Here is a 19993-nt window from a genome sequence, read left to right on the forward strand (position 1 = left end):
ACATGCGTATAAGCTTGCATGCCTGCATGTATATGGCTGTGCGTATGTATGTTTGTCTTTTGGGAGTATGCATGTGTATGCACACGTGTTTGTACCTTTATGCACATTTATATGCTTGCAAGTGAATTATGCATTTGCCCCTCAGCATCCCCTCCAGCTGGAGGCCTGACTTACTGCTGCCCCTTTGCCTTGGAAGCAGGAAAAGTAAGAGTAATATGATATGAACTATATTTAGCCCTTGTCCCTGGTTTCTGTCACAGACCTAAAAACCCATGGAATTTCCAGATAGAAGTTTCTTCTTGCTCATGGGGAAACCTCTCTGAAAATGATGAAGTTTACACTAAGGGGGTCACATATGCTCAGAGAGGGTACAGAAGCTCCCAGACCCTGCCCCCTGTGCACCTCATCATCTGGCTGTTGGGCTATACTCCTTCTAACACATTAGTAAACCTAGGGCCTTCTGTGAGTGTCTAAGAAAGTATCAATTTCAAGGAAGGAATCATGGAAGCCCCACTCATAACCGGTGGGTTAGAAGCACAGGCCACAAATGGGGGCTTGCAGTCCACAGTTAAAATGGGGAGAGCCTTGTGGATCTAAGCCTTGAACCTGAGGAATTTGATGGTAACTCCAGATAGCAGTGGCAGCAATAGCCAGAAGTACAGGAAGCTCCATTGTTGTCTGCGAGAGGATTGCTTGGTGAGAGGGGAACCAGGCTTTTTCTGTGCTGGGACAGAGAACAGAGGAGAAACGTACATTTTCCTTTCATAGTAAGTTTACATAAACCTTGAGTCTTTGCAAGTGACCAAGGGACAGATGGCTTCTCTGTGCAGCCTGGGCTGCAATTCCTGTGTAGTCCCAGAGCTCAGTCCTAGCCTGTGATCACACAGTGCAATGCCTCACAAAGGCATCTACGGAGAGAAAAAGCAAAAGCAATCACCAAATCCTGTACCCAGGCTACGCTCGACTGGAGAGTGTCCCCCTGGCCTAGCCCTGCTACTCCCATCCAGACTCTGCATGGGTGTGGTGTGGCTCGTGGAAGCCCCTTTATCTCCACCTCATCCTGGCCCCCAGAAGACAGGGCCTAGACAATAAGCCCCCTGTGCTGAGTGCCTTGGTGAACCCTGGCAACCGGAGAACACACAAGCATCTCCAGTAACAGCCCATCTGGGCTTAGAGCAGCACAGCCAGGCTCGGCCTCCCTCACCTGCACTAGGGCTAATGCTGTTCGCACGTATGTTTATTTTCAAGAAAACTCCAGAAATCCCACACTGGGACACTTCTTGCTGAGTACGGATGGTGAAAACTCCCACCAGTCTCTCGCGAGGCGCATGGGTACAGAGGTGCTTCCACTGAAACAAGGTAAGATAACACACACTCCAGGGCAGGCTTGTGTTCAGAGGAGAATGTTTTACCTTTGGTTTCCAAAGGCTCCCAGTGGCAGCAGAAGACAAGAAGCAGCCAGCTTCTCCCACTCCCTGACACAGAGGTTCCTCTGTGGTCCAGACACAATAACCCTATGTTCAAGGAACAAGTTCCCTCTTGCCAGAATATCTGGAGACAGGAGTTGCAGAGGGATGGCTTGGGAGAACTCTAGTGTGCCCATGCTGGTGCCTTGATCAGGATGATAAAGCCCTTTTGGTATTTGCCCAAATGAAACACGGCCTCTTCTCTTCTTTCCAACCACGCTCCCGAGGTGGAGTGGTTAATTGGTAATCCATTCAGGCATCCTCGTTATGTGTGTTCGTTCACCGCTGTGAGTCACCTGGCCCCTGACAGACAGCAGGGCAGTTTCCAAAACCTCTTTTGGCACAGCAACCTTTTGGAAAAGAGACGCTGGCTCTGGGCAATAGCCATTTTGCAAAGGAAAAAAAAGAAATAAGTCAGAGGGTGATGAGTGTTAAACCTCCCCAGAAACCATCAGGATGGGCTTGCATGGGCTGTGCAGCCAGCAGGCCCCTTGATGAGGGAGATTAAAAGCTGCACGCATGGGTGAATTACGTCACAACTATCTTAATGAGCAGGTCCTGGATTCAGGGCCAGATTTCCATGGCCCTGGCTTGTCCTCTGTGTAGCCTGGTGATGTTTTCTGTGTTCTCAGTTGCTCACCCAAAAGGGCAACACACACACACAGACGCACACACGGCGTGGGGGAGAGCAGAGAGCCATCCCCCTGACTGCATCTCATAGCCTGTGTCCGTTGCTGCAAGTTCCACCCATTGTAGGAATTTCTGGGAAGTGTGATGCGTTTGCTTCTGAACTCAGCACCCGAGAACTCCCATCAGCATTTGGGTTATCCCAGAAAATGACTTTTTAAATATCTTGGGTCTGAGTCTGTTGGAGCAGGAGTGAGACAGTTGGGACAGCTGTTGGGACAGCAGGGAAGTAAAGGGGACTTTCACCTGCCTCACATTTGCCCAGAAGAAATAGTTTCTCTTTGGACAATTCAAAAGCAACCAGCAGAGACAGAAATGTTTTTGGTTTTTGTTGTTGTTGTTGTTTTGTTTTTTTTGTTTTTTCGAGACAGGGTTTCACTGTAGTTTTAGAGCCTATCCTGGAACTAGCTCTTGTAGACCAGGCTGGCCTCGAACTCACAGAGATCTGCCTGCCTCTGCTCCCCTCCCTGAGTGCTGGGATTAAAGGTGTGCGCCACCACTGCCCAGCTCGAGACAGAAATGTTGAAGCATTATGTTGGCTGTGGCCACAGTAGTTATGATGCATCAGATGCTTCAGTATCCCCAGCTCCCATCACGGTTCCTAACACAAGAAGCGGGGTCACAGCAACTGTTCGCTGAAAAAGAGTTCAGGGACTGGAATGGACTCAGGGAAGCGTGTTTGATTGGCACACACAGGGTACCGAGTTTGAGTCCCAGCAAACCCCAATTTCAGAGCTAGAAGGAAAAATAAAACTTAGGCTAAGTAAATGGGGACTTGCCTGCATCTTCTCCTAGTCCTAAGGACAACTCACTCAATCTGCTTGCTTCTCAAATTCAAAAGCATCCGTTGGGGCTGGAAAGATGGCTCAGTGGTTAAGAGCATTGCCTGATCTTCCAAAGGTCCTGAGTTCAATTCCCAGCAACCACATGGTGGCTCACAACCATCTGTAAAGAGGTCTGGTGCCCTCTTCTGGCCTGCAGACATGCACACAGACAGAATATTGTATACATAATAAATAAATAAATTAAAAAAAAACCATCCGTTGTGCTCTTGTTGAATGAATCAGCTAGGCAGTCTCTCTCCATCTCTTCCTCAGCGTGCTTGGTTGACCTTCAGTCTTAAAGATAACTAGATGGTGCTTCAAAAGGTGAAATAATATTTATTTTTTTTCTTCTTGGTTTTTCAAGACAGGGTTTCTCTGTGTAGTCCTGGCTGTTCTGGAATTCTCTCTGTAGACCAGGCTGGCCTCAAACTCACAGAGATCCACCTTCCTCTGCCTCCCAAGTGCTGGGATTAAAGTTGTGCACCACCACCGCCCGGCATGAGAAAATATCTTAAACTCACATCCTCCTACAATGATCCAAAGAACAGGTCTACCTTTCTAAGAGATTCCATTCATTGAAGCATGTTTTTTGAGGCTGTACTGGTTTTATTTTATGGGTTTCAGATTTTGCCTGCATCCGTGTCTGTGCACCAGGTGCATGCAGTGCCCTCAGAGGCCAAAAGAAGGAGTCAAATCCTCTGGAACTGGAGTTGCAGATGGTTGTGAGCAATATGTGCTGAGAGTTGAACCCTGGTCCTCTGGAAGAGCAGTCAGTGTTCTTAACTGCTGAACCATCTCTCCAGCCCCTGAAGGGTATTTTTATTGTTATTCCGAGTTGTTTGTGGATCTGGGGGGGGGGTTGATCTTTAGATCTTTGGTTTGATCTGACAAAGAATATATTGAAAGCCCTTTCCCCTTTGCAAAAGACTCTGAAAACCCGGCTTTGCTCAGATGCTCAGACCCACCTTTTAAATTTTATTTTACTTACTTGTTTTCATTTTGGTGCTAGGAATGGAATCCAGGGCCTCCCACACACGAGGCAAGAGATCCACTATTGACTACATCCCAGATGCAATGTCCCACCTCCCTCTCAGTATCATCTCCCACACATTCCCGCCTGCCCTCCAGTGACCCCTCCATCATCCCTTGATGTCCCAAATGTTCAGTTTCTGGTCTTCTCTCTCCAGGCACTTTCCTGAGTCACCCCCCCCCCAAATATTTAGACAAGCTCTAAGTTCATCTTTTCTAGGACATTTCCCTGAGTAATTTCACCTCTCTCCGTACAACCACCTAGATGCAACCTCGCGGCTTTCCTCTCTCTCAGTCCCACCTTTGTGATTTTGGATTTTTCTGCATCTGTTTTCAGTTTGGCTCACTAATGTATGAGTCCCAGGGAAACCTCCTCTCTTTATCCTGCGTCCAAGAAATGTGTGTTGATTGACTGAATATCCCAGGTGCCACACAGGAAAGTTCTTGGGGGAACACAGTTGGGTTTTTTTTAATATTAAAAAAAAAATCTTAAGAGGAAATATGATATGTCTGATCTTCCCGAAACTGTAAGGCTCTGTCAACAAGCATTTGGGAATAAATTCTTAGGCAATTAGATCATGATAGTTTTGCTTTCAGACAGCAGAGAGAGATGAATATAACCTTTAAAAGAAGGAGAAGGGGGAAAGATGTCAAGACTAGAGCTGTAATTTGGCTCTCTCGCTCATGTTGGGTTATATTGCGACACTCCCAGAATTCAAAGGTTTAGGAAAGGAAAAGCTGGCTTGGAAGCGTCTAAGTCAAACACTGGTTACGCTCTCTGGATTGCTTATCCCTGATACAAATCCTCAAATATTCTTCCTGTCCCGCCGCCAGCAGCATGCATTTCCTCTGCAGAGTTCTTCTCTCCACTGGTTTCACACTGAGAGATATCCAAAGACGTCTGTGCCAAGAATTCAAGTTGGAACCTCAGGTTCCATACAGACTTCAATTCCTAATCCTTTCAGGGTTCTTAATTAGCATTCAGCCTTGCCCTAAACGGAGTTATTCAGCACAAAGTGAGTTTTCCGCTTGCTTGTTTGTTTGTTTCACTCTTGCTGTTTTGTTTTGTTGTCTAATTGCAGCCTGTGACCTTTCCTGGTGTAGTGGTTTTAAGGCATGTCTACAAATTACTTGACATATCTCGCCTCAAAAGGATATAGTGACTCATGCCTTATACTGATATGGACAGAAGTAAGGTATATGGCTTTGGAAACAGAGTCTGGTCTTAGCCCACTGTCTGGTGCTGTTTTAGTTAGAGGCTGTTGTTGTTGTTGTTGTGTTTTGTGTGGGATTTTATGTGCGTGTATTTTGTTGTGTTTTGGGGGGGGTTGTTGTTGTTGTTGGGGGGGTTGTTTGTTTGTTTCTGTGAAGAGCCACCATGACCACAGTAACTCCTATAAAGAAAGCATTTCATCGAAGGGGCTCACTTACAGTTTCAGAGGTTCAGTCTGTTATTATAATGGCAGAGAACATGTTGGCATGCAAGCAGACGTGTTGGAGGAGTAGCCAAGAGTCCTACATCTTGCAGGAAATCGACTGAGATACTTGGCAGTATCTGAGCATAGGAGACCTCAAAGCCCACTCCCACAATGACACACTTCCTCCAACAAGACCATACCCACTCCAATGAAGCCAACACCTCTTAACTGTGCCACTCCTTCTGAGACTATGAGAGTCAATTATATTCAAACTGCCACATTCCACTCCTGGCCCCCATACGCTTGTAATAATATCATAATGCAAAAACGCATACTTCCAACACATAGTGGCATAGGATACACATTCCCATTCCAAAACGCAGGGAGAAGGGAGCGTAGCGAAGAAATAATGAACCAAAGCAGAACTGAAAAAAACAGGCCAATTACATTCAAACTACCATGGTTTCCATAACAGAATACGTGAGACTGAGTGACCTGAAAAGAACAGAGACTTCTTTTGATCCATTGTTCCGGAGACTGGGGAATCCCAGAGCACTGTGTCAGCATCTGCCTGGTGGGGGTAAGGGGGAGCTTAGGATGAAGGAAAAGTCAACGGGATGCAAGTTAGTACCCTTGAGTCCTAAAACCCTTACTCCTACAGTGACTGACACACACTCAGGAGCTTGAGAATACCCTTCATCGCCTCAGAAATTAGCCTACCCCAGTGGGGGGAGTAAAGTCCAAACACCTCTGATGTTCTGACTGCTCTTCAGTTCTATAGCACAGGTAGGGATCAAATTGCGGTGTGAATAGGGTGGACATTTTGTAGATATTTTGTTGTTAGTTTGGTTTGGTCTGCGTCACTCTGGCTGGTCTGGAACTCATGGTCTTCCTGCCTCGGTCTCCAAGAGGCTAGTTCCGGGCTAGGCCTTTAGATTACTCCAAAATCCTCCCTGACATTGTAACTGGAACCTAGTGGTGACTGTACCAGAATCCCACTTTTCTGTCGCTCCTAAATTCCTACCCCAAATTTGTGAAAGATAAGTGAGCTTTTTTGTTTTAACACACTAGTTTGAGGATAAATCATGTTGCAATAACAGATAACTCATTTTCTCTATTGAGGCCTGGGTCAGGCAGGGGCCTTTCTGTGTTGGAGGATATGGGTCTGAGCATGGTTTCCCTTGAGGGCTTAACTCTTAGCAGCTGTAGCCATAAAGATGGTGCCTTCCAATGAGTTTGTGTGAGGGAAAAAGAAAGACCCCTGAAGACAATGCCCACAGTCTTCGGTCTCATGACCCAATCTACCAGCTATGACTTTGGTGATCATGAATAAATAATTTCACTCCTTTGGACCTCAGCCTCATCCTGTGAACAAAAGAAAGTTGGTTTGGTATCCAATCCTCTTAGCATATGTCCCATGGTACACCACTGCCCAAGAAGATTATGGACAGCCTGCGATAGGAGAAGGGTTTGAGGGAGAATTGTATTTGGGAACTACTAGAGTTTAAGCAGAGTCCTGATGGAGCAGCATTGCCTCCTTAGAGATGCAGAGCTATGCCTTTTCCCAAACTTGACTGATCACTGAACATTCTTTGTTTCTTAGCAATATGTTGCATGGGTCTAAACCTTTCTTTGCTTCCTCAGTGGGAACAGTTCTGCCCTCTAAGCTCGAAACAGGATCTCAGCATTCACTAGGCTCTCACTGTTCTTGCTTTCCTTCTCCAAACCTCAGTTCTGAATCATACAGCCCACAGTACTTCCACCGCTGGGTGGGAAAAAGAAAAGGAAAGCAAAAAAAAAAAAAAAAGAACCCCATGTGGTAATAATTCACATTGTTCTCTTGCCCAATCAGTGTTTGGTAATAACCCATCAGAAAGAATGCTGGCAGATGTTATCAGTTCTGCTGATCCCAGATCGAAAGTTTGAATGAAGGAAAGTGTAGCTAGGTGTGGTTGTGGGACACCCCACCTTCCTGTACAGTGGAGGCTAGGAGGCTAAGAACTACACTTCCCAGGTAACATTTGCAGTAGCAGCTAGAAGGCTAAAAACTACATTTCCCAGGTAATATTGCAGCTCGGGGATTGAATGAAAAGTGTGCTCTGCCAGTTAGCCTTGCATGAGTTTTGGAGGGCGGAAGTGAGGCAGAGACATATAAGTTTGGGGCTACTTATGTTGGCACCAAACTCATGAAGACATTGTGCTGGAAGGCACTGTCTTAGTTAGGGTTTTATTGCTGTGAAGAGACACCATGACCATGGCAACTCTCATAAAGAAAAATATTTCATTGGGTTCATAGTTCAGAGGTTTAGTCCATTGTCATCACAGCAAGAAGCGGGACTGTGTTCAGGCAGACACTGTGCTGAAGAGCTAGCTGAGAGTTCTGTATCTGGAGCCACAGGCAGCAGGAAGAGAGAGAGCCACAGGGGCTGGCTTAAGCTTCTGAAACCTTAAAGCCTGCCCCCCAATGACACACTTCCTTCAACAAGGCTGCACTTCCAATAATATCACTCCCTGTGTCTCTGGGCGTCATTTTCTTTCAAACCACACAGGCAGTTTCAACCGGTTTACAGCCCTGTTTCTTCCATGACTACCTGGGTAGTTTCTGCCCTACACTTAATCCTGGCTGATAAGCAATCCTTATAGTGGCTGCTGGGGATTCCCATCAGCCTCAGCACAGGACTCAACCGGGTCTGTCTCATGCTTCAAAAGGGACAGCTTGACCCAGTTTTCTTTTCTTTTTTTTTCTTTTTTTTTTTTTTTTTTTTTTTTGGTTTTTCGAGACAGGGTTTCTCTGTGGCTTTGGAGCCTGTCCTGGAACTAGCTCTGTAGACCAGGCTGGTCTCGAACTCACAGAGATCCGCCTGCCTCTGCCTCCCGAGTGCTGGGATTAAAGGCGTGCGCCACCACCGCCTGGCTTGACCCAGTTTTCAAAGGGAAGCCAGGTTCTTTGCTGTCACCATGAAGAAAGCAGTAAGACCTCCACAACCAGCACTGACCACGCCTTGATGGCCAGCACCAAAAGTTCCTCAAGATGCTCAAGGTTCTCCTGCTTTTCTTCTTCTTCTTCTTCTTCTTCTTCTTCTTCTTCTTCTTCTTCTTCTTCTTCCTTTTCTCCTCCTCTTCCTCCTCCTCCTCTTCTTCCTCCTCCTCCTTCTCTTCTTCTTCTTTTTCCTTTTCTCCTCCTCCTCCTCCTCTTCTTCTTCCTCCTCCTCCTTCTCTTCTTCCTCTTCCTCTTCTTCCTCTTCTTTTTTTTCCTTTTCTCCTCCTCCTCCTCCTCCTCCTTCTTCTTTTTCTTCTTTTTCCTTTCTCCCGTTCTCTTTCTTTGATAGGGTCTCACTACCTACAAAGCAGGCCTGGAACATCCGATCCTTCTGCCTCAGCTCCCTGAGTGCTGGGATTATAGGCCTGAGCCACCACACCTGGCTGCTTTCTCTCCTTTGGTAAAGGCCTCTTGAGGTTCCTATGAAAGATGGCATCATCACCCCTCTATGGTCACTCTCCAAAGAAGAAAAAGGTCAAAGAGAAATTTTTTTTAAAAAAATGTTTTTCCTCTGAACTTGCTAGAAATTTTATTACTATTGTTTAAAAGGCTCACTGTTTAGTCCAAACTGGTCCCAAGCTCTCAGCAGCTTTCCCATGGGCTGGGATCACAGTATGCACTACCAGACCAGGCTCAGAAATTCCTTCTTTGAAGAAAAAGCACACAAAAAGCTAAGGCATACTTAATTTATTAATATAAGTATATTATATAAATATAATATAAATATAAAGCCACCTTGTCACACAACTCACCTTCTTCCTCTGGGACACTCTTGCCACCTCTGCCTTTCCCATTTCCCTTGCTCACTTCCCAGGGCTATGGACCCAGCAATGTGGCTCCTGTGTAGGGACCTCACCATAGAGGTGAAAAGCAGATTCACCAGCGACTTTGTCTACCACAAGGCAGGGGAGATAAGGCTGTAATCGAGGCCCAAGCAACACCACTCAGGACTGCTCAAGGGGTCACTAACTCTAGCCTAGCAGACTAGGAAGGGCTTTTATGGAGGATTTCCATTTGCCCGGGCCTTGGCGACATTGGTAGAAGAGAGGAGAGAACGGAGAGAAAGATGTGCTGCTGGAGACTTGCATGAACAGAGGTAAAGAGAGGGAGAGAAGCAGAGAGCATGTGGCCCAGTATGAGTGGGCTGAGAACCGGGCCCCAGAGGGTACTGGGGCCTGCAGCAGGCCAGGGCCAGACCAAGGGAGGCCTGTGTGTCAGGCCAGAGTTGAAATGCCCCTTTCAGACAACAAGGAATTGCAGGTGGTTGAGGAGGGATGTCATGATGCAACCCAACATGTGTGTGCTGACCTTCATGAGGGGACAGTAGAGAAGAGGGGGATGGCTCCAGCCGCCCCTCATTCAGACTAGCTGATGACAGAAAACTCGGGGGAGATACAGAAAACCCCTCAAGGCAGCTGTTGTGTGCTGGAGTTGAAACCAGGGCAACCAGAGACAAGCCTGTTGGTAGAGTGTCCACAAAATTGACTACAATTACCCTGTTTTTCCTTTCAGTTAAGAAATTACCAATGTGGGGTGGGGGCGCTGTATGTCTGGTATATATGTAATTAAGATAAAACAACAACAAAGGCCCTGGAGCCTGCATGCGCATGGTGCCCCCCCAGCAGCACCCACAGGGTCATGGTTCCCATGACTTCCTCATTTCTAGTCCCGTTCCCACCAGTTTAAGAAAAAGCAGCCATGTGTTTCCTGGAAAGGCGGTATGGCTGGGGGTTTTGCCAGTAGAGAAATGCTTGGGCTTCCTAGCAGTGTGCTTTGGTAGCAATAAAGCATCTAAGGAAAATCCTGCGAGATTTCCTGGGAGCCAGGAGACAAAGGGAGTGAGCGGGTGCACGATGGAAAGTGTGTGTGTAAAACCCTTCACCCTCCCACCCCCAACTCTCAGGGAGGTTTCGCTTTCAGGACTGTTCTAGCCCCCTTTTCCCTTCCAACCACTGGACCGCTCAATTCTAGGAGGGAAAATTAACATTCATTATGCAATTTATCTCTCTCCTTTTAATCCAGAGTGTCTGTCTCCACAGTCCCTACTCAATAATTAATGTTTGTTCTCATTTTCCATTCTCCAGAGCATCTATTCTTGAACTGGAGGGTCAACAATTAACACTAATTATGGCTTTTTCTCCCTCCACCGTTGGCTCTCTGGATTCCAGGTTGCTTTCTCAGCCTGGGTTCTGGGCGTGCCTGGGACGGCTTGTGTGCGCACAACACACACACACACACACACACACACACACACACACACGAGGCTGCACCACTGCAGCTGCGCAGATTCTTACTGCCCATTCTTTGGCAAACCCTAGTATACTTAGTGTCAGTAATAGATTAATGAAGCAAAGTGGATTTTAAAAGGGGAAGTACCTGTATTTGGTTGAGTAATTCACCTGGAAGATAGGTCTCATCCAGTTTAAATTTTCTAAGCTGTTCTGTGATTTTTTTTTCTTCCTTATTACGCCACCTTTTCTCTTCCTCCCTCTTTCCCTCCCCCTCCCCCCATCTCTTTCTTGGGTCTGTCATTCTTCTTCTCTTCAGCCATAAACCCATTTTCATTTTGGCTAACAAGGACAGCTACAGTAATTCTCACCCCAGGTGACTCTATCAGATTGAGAAATAAATAGGTCTGTCTTTGGGGTCCAGTACTCCTCTTGTCTGTCCTGGTCCCAACTCACTTTGTTTGGGGATGGTGACTGGGGCCTGAGGTGGCATCACACACCTGCAGCTCCCACCACACAAGTCCAACATCAGCTGACCATAGTCTCTGCTCAGTTTCAACACGGTGGCCCTGCAGGCACCATCTCTAAAAAACCTTGGATGAAATCAGCCTTCTCCTCAGTGGCTTTTGAATCCTAGACCAGCACAAGCACACACAGAGTTTCAAAGCTGTTCAACTCAGTGCCAGGCTTAAATCCAGGCGTCCATTGACTTCCTATTTTTTCCTGTTAAAACAGGTAAAGAAACTGGATCTTCTTTTTTTTTTTCAAGTTTTTCACACTCTCAGTTAAAATTCTTTATTGTTGTTCAGTCTGTCAATCTGTCTGTTCTAATCTCCATCACAAAGCGGAAGGGCCCAATGCCTCCGAAAAGTCAGCTTTCTCTTTCAACTCATAAACATGTTACACCATACCTAGAACTCCAGAAATACAGTCTCCCCAAATACACCAGCAAAAAGAAAATAAGATGTACTTAGGATGTCAGAGAAATGGGAAGGTCCTCATAAATTATTTCGGAAAGCCCACTGGTTGGTACTGAGCAGAAATCTTAGTAGAGAAGTTGGCTTTTCCCAAGTAATTGCACCCAGCTGACCCAGGCAGGACCATCTCCAGGGATGTCCCATGACAATAAGGTGTCTGTAGCCCCCTACTGTGGGGCACTGTTCAGTCTGCACAACTACAGATTTAGGAAGCTGTCTGGAAAACCCTCTGTGACTTAGGTCTTAAATGGAGGACTGAGGGCAATTCCTCCTTCCAAGATTCCTTTCATTCCCCCTGCAGAGAGATGCAAACCTTCCTACCTCCCCCTCCACCCACAGGCATGGCTGCCCCTGTTTCAAAACAGGGAGAAGGGCTGATTACAAAGAGGCTGGTCTCCTAAAAAAACAGTCTTTGCTGGAGAGGAAACGGTGTGTGGTCTTCTGGTTGCTCATCTGGGGAGGCGGCCATGAACCCCAAGTGGGGGACACGCTGTATTAATGCTGGAACTACAGCAGAGGGCCAGAGATTGCTTTTCTCAGGGATTGCAAAAGTAGAAGAAAAGATAACAATCGTGTCCTCATGATGGCAAGATGGGTAGACAGGAAGCACCTGGGAGGAGCAACTTCACCCCTTTGCCAAAATCCTCAGTGGGGAGTTTCTGTGTCCCTTTACTGCAGAACTGAGCAATGGGGCAGCTCTTAAATAGGAGCCCTGTTCTGAAGATAGTGGTGATGGTGTTGGTGATAACCGTGGTTGTAGGATGGTAACAATTACGGACTTATGATGTGCCAAGCATTGTGCTGGTTCCCATCGTCTCAAGCTGTGCTTCTTCTGGTTCTTAGAGTAGGAGAGCTTTGCTTGGTCCCCTGATGAGCTCACTGACCATAAAAAAAAGTTCTCACCTTTCCTGGTGCCTGACCACCTCCCCCATACACACACACATTTATTTTTAAGGAGCTAGACCGATATAACCGAACTCTTATCTTTGGTTGTGAGCCTAACCTTTAAGAGCTGAGCCATCTCTCCAGCCCTCAGCGGTTAAGAGCACTGGCTGCTCTTCCAGAGGTCCTGAGTTCAATTCCCAGCCACCACATGGTGGCTCACAACCATCTACAATGAGATTTGGGGTCCTCTTAAGTAAGAGACCTGGTCAATCATCCTCATCAACTTAGACCATGAAACCCAACATGGACAAGTGCAACAGAACCGCCATATACGGGCTGCCCAGGCGTGCCAAAAGATAAAAAAGATGGACATAACACTTCCCTGAGAACGGGTGATGCTTCCTGGAACTGAGCAGCTCACATCTGTTGCTAGAATCATCTACAGAATTGTCATACGTTTTTGTTTTCTGAGTACTTTGTTTTAATGAAAAAATTTTTAGATTAAATCGATAGGATCCTAAAAATAGTAAATCGTTGACGGACTTTGTGAGCATTTAGACACCGGAAAGTCAGTTTCAACTCTTTGAAAATGTCTTCAAAAGCCAGGGACATGTTGAACGACGATAAAAATAAAACAAGTCAGAGACACATTGAACGACAATTTTTTTTTAAGCAGACTATTAAAAAAAAGTCAGGAATAAGCTGTGGCTATAGATAGGTTGGTAGAATACTCACCTAGCAATAAATATGAAAATACAATTTCATATATATATATATGTAATATATATAAAATTCATGGTCTATAATATAATATATGGTATATATATTCATAGCCCTAAAATTGCTGGGATTGGTGATGGAAATAAGAAAAAGTGATCTAACAGTTTAATAATTCTTTTCCAAGAACAAAAAATGAAAAATAGGAAGTATAGTTCTACACAGTACCGTAGCTAGCTCTTCACTTGTAGACTCCCTGACAGACTGAAAAGGCTCCCTCGTTCTACGTCAGTTTTGCCGCATCGTGATACTTGTGAGAGCACAGAGGCCTCAGGAAAGCCTCAGCATGCATCCTGCCCAGAACCTGGGATTGCTGCGGCAGCAGCACCGCGGACACAGGGACGAGGGCCCATGCAGAGGACAACAACGCTAGGTTTTAAGGCTCGCATGGATTTTTAAGAGAAGATAATTTCCCCTAAAATAGAGCTCAGAACATTAGCTTTTTCTTTCGCCACAATAGCTAAAGGCTAGAACTCCGTTAGCCAGTCATCCACAGAGTCCCTCCCGTTCTGTGGCCCTCGGGGAATCTGTGCTCCTGAAGCGTGAGAGATTGCTTCAGGCCTCTGAGCTTCTCCTGCTTTCTTCACACGCTGTGTCCACAGGTTGGTCTCCCCACAACTCTTCACTTGGAAGTCAGTGTAAGCACCAACACTGGAACATGTTCAACAGAAAGAATAGTAAAGGTTGTTTTACAAGACACAAAGAAATTGCTCATTCATTAATTCAGCCAACACCACATGACCGTCTGCTAGCCACAAATACCACGCCAGGCCCAATAACACAGCTGAGAGCCATGCCTTAATGATAGAATGATTGCTGAGTATGAGTTATGAAGTATGGGGGCTGTTGCTTTGGGAAGGAAAGAAAAACACCCACAGCAGAGTTTCTACAGATATGTGTAGGAACTAGCCAAATGGAAAAGAAAGGACTCTAGAGGGAAAGAGACCTCTGGAGAGTTAGGGAACATAGCCGAATGAGAGAGAAGGATGAGCAACTTGTAATGCCTGAACGGCAGGCGCACGGAGAGGAGGGAAAGGCAGAGCGAGAAATGGGCCATCCACAACAACCAAAGACTTGCTCATTTATGAACCTTATGACAAGTCTTCACTGGAGGGTCTCTTAAGTCATTGATATTTATTGCCACAAAATTGAAATTTAAATTCCACAGTGCGGCAGCTTAATTTCCATTTTAGGGTTGGTAAACTGCCATGAACCTCTGGACTTCTCCCTAAAAACAAAAACGATGAACCCTTAGAAGAAGTGTATATTCTCCAAACCAAAAGCTGGACCCTAGAGACTGAGCTAGGCCCAGGAAAGGTATGTAAATAGAAGAACTGATATCCCAAATTGTAAGAAAAATACCGCTCTCACATTTGCAAGGCTTGTCCATATTTAAATCCGGACTGACTCATATTTTCTAGACAGGCTCCTTAGCTGGACCTCCCAGGGGTATGTCTTTCGCCTGGAGGCCTTCTTGGGTCCCTAGCAATGGTTTAATATGACTATCTCACCCTCCTTCTCAGTCAGGAAGATTTAAAAGGAAAATGTGTATCATAAACAAAGCCTTAAATCTCATCCTAAGAATCTGATAATGGCATCCCCAACAGGCCGGCTCGGGGCTTGGTCTCTTTGCATTCAACAAACAGACTTGAGATTTATTATAACACTCCATAGGTCATAAGCATCTTGAGTCACAGCATATAAAATATTTTTAGATATTTTTAAGGAAAGGTCACTGGCATGGCAGTCTCCTTCCTTTTATAGTTAAGTTTACCCTGGGAAGAATTTTTTTTTTAATAATCTGGAATTTGCATTTGCATTTTCCCATTTATGATCAAAACACAAAACCTTGAAGGTACCAGGGCTGATGTGAAAGGGGGGCGGGGGGGGGGAGTCTCTTAATGGTTCCTGTTGGGGCCAGCGAGGCTCTGCACGAAGCTGTGAGGAGGCCACAGCACTTGAGGTCTCTGTGTGGCAGATGTATCGCCTGCCTGACGATGACACGGAAGACTAGGAAGGAAACTCTGTGACAGCACCCCAGTGATCAAAGGGTGCGCTGTTGAGAAATGGTGTGTGGGAAAAAAGCCCTGAACAGATTTCAAGAGGCTCCTGCCAGCACCTCCAACAGCTCCTGCCCCGGTAACCACAGAACATTTGGCCATTTCAGAGCCTGCCGGGCCAGTGTTTACCAAGCCCTGACTTGCAGAAGGAGCCAGGTGGCCCACCTGTCCTGATAAGGCAGCTCCTTGGAGTTAGGTTTCTGTCCCGCCACCAGATGGGTCCCATCAGAGTTTCCCCCCTCTCCGGAAAACAAGCAGGAGTAAATATAATTGTATTTCACTTTTATTTAAAACAGCAATTTGGGAATTAAACATTGTCAACGCAGATTTAAATAGAAGGAAAAATTAAAGGAGCCGAACTCCATGCTAGAATCAGTATCTCGCTCCGCCTTTCAGGGTTTGAGTGTTTGGTGAAGAATGCCATGATTTGAGGAAGGCAGAAGGGTTGAGGCTAAAATCCCTCTAGGCAGGGTCACCTCTGAATAGCCTGGTTATCTAATGGGAATGCTATCTCCTCGCTAAAAGCCCACGGCTAGATTAATGGGAGCATTCGAAAATCTGATCAGTCTGGTTGGTGGGCCGCCAGGGATGTGTTTTCTGTTATCTCAATAGCGGCAGACCTGTTCATCACAGAAAGGCCCGAGCAGCTTCAGGCGGCCCGGAAGTGCTGAAGTGGTGTGAGGTCTTTGGTTGTGCACACCAGCTCCTGAAACAGGAAGAAGTCCCCACCCTAGGTTGACAGCCAGTGGCCTGGGTCGCACAAGAGGTAGATCTCCCCACGTTGCTCCAGAAGGGAGTTTTACCACCCCCATTGCTTTATCTCCCAGGAATGCAGCTGGAGCCTCAGCTCCTCCTTGACAGCGTGGACCTCAGTAAATTACCAAGGTCTTGACCCAAGAGCTGAGAAGTCCTAAGAGATTTTTCAGTCTCCTATCTAGAGATGTGTTTACATTTCTTGAACTCTGGCTGACTGACTCATTCCCCCGCTATTGCAAGAACTTCCCTTATGCATTAGGATTTATACATTTCTTTTCTGAAAAGCCCAGGGTTCTTTCTGAGCCACTGTGAAGTGAACCTCATCATGACACAGTTCTGCTGGGTGGCTGTGTCTGGAGGATGGACCCTGGCCAGGCAGCTAGGATGTGGCAAGCACAAGACACAGCTCAGGACACCTAGCCTCTAGCTCCTGGCCGAGCTATTTTAAAGTGGAGGCTTGACCCCACACAAACCTATCCTCTGAACCTCAGTTTCCCCAAACTGATTTAGACTAAAAATGTGTTTTAAGTTTATGCAGAAGTCATCCTCAAACAAATCAGGAAGAAGTAAAAAAAAAAAAAAAAAAAACTGAGGAACCACAGAAAAAGATGAGCCTATAAAAAATAAATACTGGCTAGGTGGTGGTGGCTCACGTCTTTAATCCTAGAACTCAGTAGTCAGAGGCAGGCAGATCTCTGAGTTTGAGGCCAGCCTGGCTTACAGAGCAGTCAGAGTTACACAGAGAAACCCGGTCTCAAAAAAGAAAGAAAGAAAGAAAGAGAGAGAGAGAGAGAGAGAGAGAGAGAGAGGAAGGAAGGAAGGAGAAGGAAGGAAGGAAGGAAGGAAGGAAGGAAGAAGGAAAGGAAGGGAAGGGAGAGGAGAGGAGAGGAGAGGAGAGGAGAGGAGAGGAGAGGAGAGGAGAGGAGTGACACTTTACTGTGGAGAGTGCCATCACGCCCACAGCCACACTGACTTTTGTCTCCCTTTGCTGCACTGCCTCACTCCACACTGAGAAGCAGGGAAATCTCGGCTCTCTTCCTGGAATCTTTCAGAGCCTTTTCCCACTTCAGTAAAGTGTGATCATACAAAATTTATATTCAACAGCATCAGCAGTTTTTTTACATCAATATTTCCTTTTAAATTTCAGCTTTTATCTGAATTCCAAGAGCACAAAAACATCTACTTTTTCTTTTTTTAAAATACCAATCCAAAGAAGAAAATCCAACTTTGAATATAAAGCTTAGCCCCCCCTCAATTAGGTGTTTAGACGTGTCTGCAGAGACTGTGGGGTATAGGTAATGCCGTAGGTGTGTGCTTATAATCTTAAATGCACATGAGCTAAGCGTGTATGGCTATCATACGGTTCGTACGAAAGTTCATGAGACCTAGATCTGACACCTTGACCTCCCTTTCTCTCTGACTCTCCCCTTAGCAAACACCAAATCCAGAGCCAATCTTCATCGAACTCCTTATGAAACCTCCTCACCTCTGACTCAAGCAACAGAGAAGCAGGTACAGTATTAACTCTGAGTGAGCGCAACCCAGGGAGTTGAGACTTGTCCGGGGTTCTTGTCCTGACTTGCTATGTGACCCTAAATGAGACTCTTATCTCTCCGGGCCTCATTTGTCTCATCAGTAAAATGAACAAGTAAGGCGTTACGTCACTGGGTTCCTTGACTCTCAAGCTTGGGTTCTATTGTGTGGTCCTTTGTGGGTGTGAAGAAGCAAAGCAGACTCTTCCCAGACTTCTGCGAAGTTAGAAGGGGAACAAGAACACAGCAACAAGCAGAAGGGCGACATTTTCCTTCCAAGTGGGCAGAGAACAGCGATCACGTCTGCTGTTATTCGTTGTTTTTAAAGCATCAAGGCTAGGAGCTGGGGAGAAGGCTCCCTTGGTAAAGCACCTGCCGTGCAGTCATGAGGGTCTGAGTTCAGATCCCCAGGCCTTACATAAAAAGCCCTGGCACCCTGGCAGGCACAGTGGCTATATCTGTAATCCCAGCACTGTGGGAGGTGAGGAGACAGGCAGGAGCTTCCCCTGGAGCTCCCTGGGAAGCCAGCCTAGCTGAATGGATGGGACTGTTTCAACAAGTTACATGGAGGATAAAGGAAGACAGCAAATGCCAAGCCCTGAAGTAAAGCACAATTAGACCATCTCTCTGCTACTGAGGAAGCCCAGAAATAACGTGCGTGTGTGTGCGCGCGTGTGTGTGCGTGTGTGTGCATGCGTTTGTGTGCATGTGTCTTGCGTGTGTGCACGTGTGCATGTGTGTGTTGCGTGTGTGCGCGCGTATGTGTGCGTGCGTATGTGTGCGTGTGCGTGTGTATGTGTGTGTGCATGTATGTGTGCGTATGTGTATGCCTCCATTGAAGACACTCTTCATAGGGAATATGAAGACCTTAAGTAATAACAATAGCAATAATAGAAAGCTGTAACTAAGAAAACACAATATATTTTGATAATCCCTCAGCTCCAAAGGCCATACAATTCCCACCACTACTCCCAGCGCGGTCCAAACTCATGCGGCCTAGGGCTGTTCTGGAGGAGGCCAATAGTGCCTGCAAAGAGTGGCCCAGCCGTGTCCAATTAACAACTGAACTAAATTACAAACCTTGCAGTCAGGCTGAACATAGATTTTGGGTCTTTAAGCTCCAACTCTGGTTCCTCTTGCAAGGCCTTGGCAAGTTCACAAACTGAGACTGTACTGTGCCTACTTTTCCCTTCTGAGCTCCTTGGCTTGTTGGCATGACCGTGGCCTTCTTTCCTTAAAAAGACGCCCGGGAAGGAGAAGCCATATGAAGAAAAGTCTAGGGAGCCCCACCAGCCCCCAAGCCAAGAAAAAAAGTCCTCTCACCCCTCCCCCCCCCCCCTTACTTCTTGAGGCTAGCGGCCATTTATTAGGTTAATCACTGCCTCGGATTTTAACTACTTCCTCAGCCTACTCCACATAAGTGACTAATTTCATGTTTACTATAAAGCATCTGGGAAGGATTTAGAAACAAATTTCTACCCAGCAGACTTCAGTGTCCTACCTTGACGGGCCAAGGGCCCAAGCAAGTCGTGGCTTCCCTGCCTCTGCTAGGGCCTTTTCTTGCAACTGAAGCACAAAGTCGGCTCGCAGCAGCAGCAGCAAAAATCAAGCCCTTCTTTCTTTTCCATTAATCCCTCCCTGACTCATCTCCTCCCTCCATCGTCAGGGTCTGGCCATATCATAAGATCTCCCACACAAAATACTTTAAAAAAAAAAAAAAAGTCATAGTGCTGGCTGAGCATCCCCAAAGGTGGGACCTTTGGGATACAGCCGCCCCAAGCCACAGGCCTAGACTGGGGAGTGTGAAGGAGAGAAAGCCTGGCGTCGCTGGCCAAGTGCACCAATGTCCCCGGGGTCTGAGGGCTGCCTCGGGCGCCCCCTCCCGGCAGCATTGAAAACCTACGCTCTAAGTCTTCAGCAGCTGCCTCGCCAGGGCCAGAGCAGAAAGGGTGGGGAGACCCCAGGAAGAGGTGCCGAGAAATCCCTACCACACCCAGCCCGAGGTTCAGGGCCTCAGTGCCAAGTGCATCCGTCAAATCAGTGCCGCAGCTGCCATCAGCAGCTTCCGTGGAGTTAGAGGAGGGGGTTAAGTCTGAGAAATGGGGGGGGGGGGGGGGGGAGCTACAAGGGTAGTGTGGAGATGAAAAAAGCAATGAAAAAAAAAAGAGAGAGAAAAAAGAGACAAGCGGACGTGTTTCAACTCCAAGCTCCCATTTCCCCTTTCAAATGAACGGCCTCCCCACTGAGCGCAGAATCAAGTATTTATGAAGGCATTTTTTGCATATTAATAGCTGCGTAGGGAGGAAGCCCGCCA

General features: G+C 46.6%; 1 protein-coding gene across 1 annotated transcript in view; it reads left to right on the forward strand.

Annotated features, from left to right (window-relative positions):
• LOC121445131 (uncharacterized protein KIAA2012 homolog) overlaps positions 1-19993 on the forward strand; it is a 95800-nt gene that overhangs the window by 34759 nt on the left and 41048 nt on the right. The window contains exons 11-12 of the mRNA XM_041647139.1: positions 1249-1359; positions 17580-17659. Of these exons, the coding sequence (XP_041503073.1) occupies positions 1249-1359; positions 17580-17659 (191 nt within the window). The remainder of the gene's footprint in view (positions 1-1248; positions 1360-17579; positions 17660-19993) is intronic.

Source organism: Microtus oregoni, unplaced genomic scaffold, assembly GCF_018167655.1.
Source record: "Microtus oregoni isolate MIOR12 unplaced genomic scaffold, Mior012 000160F_ref0000428, whole genome shotgun sequence".
Lineage (NCBI taxonomy): Eukaryota > Metazoa > Chordata > Mammalia > Rodentia > Cricetidae > Microtus > Microtus oregoni.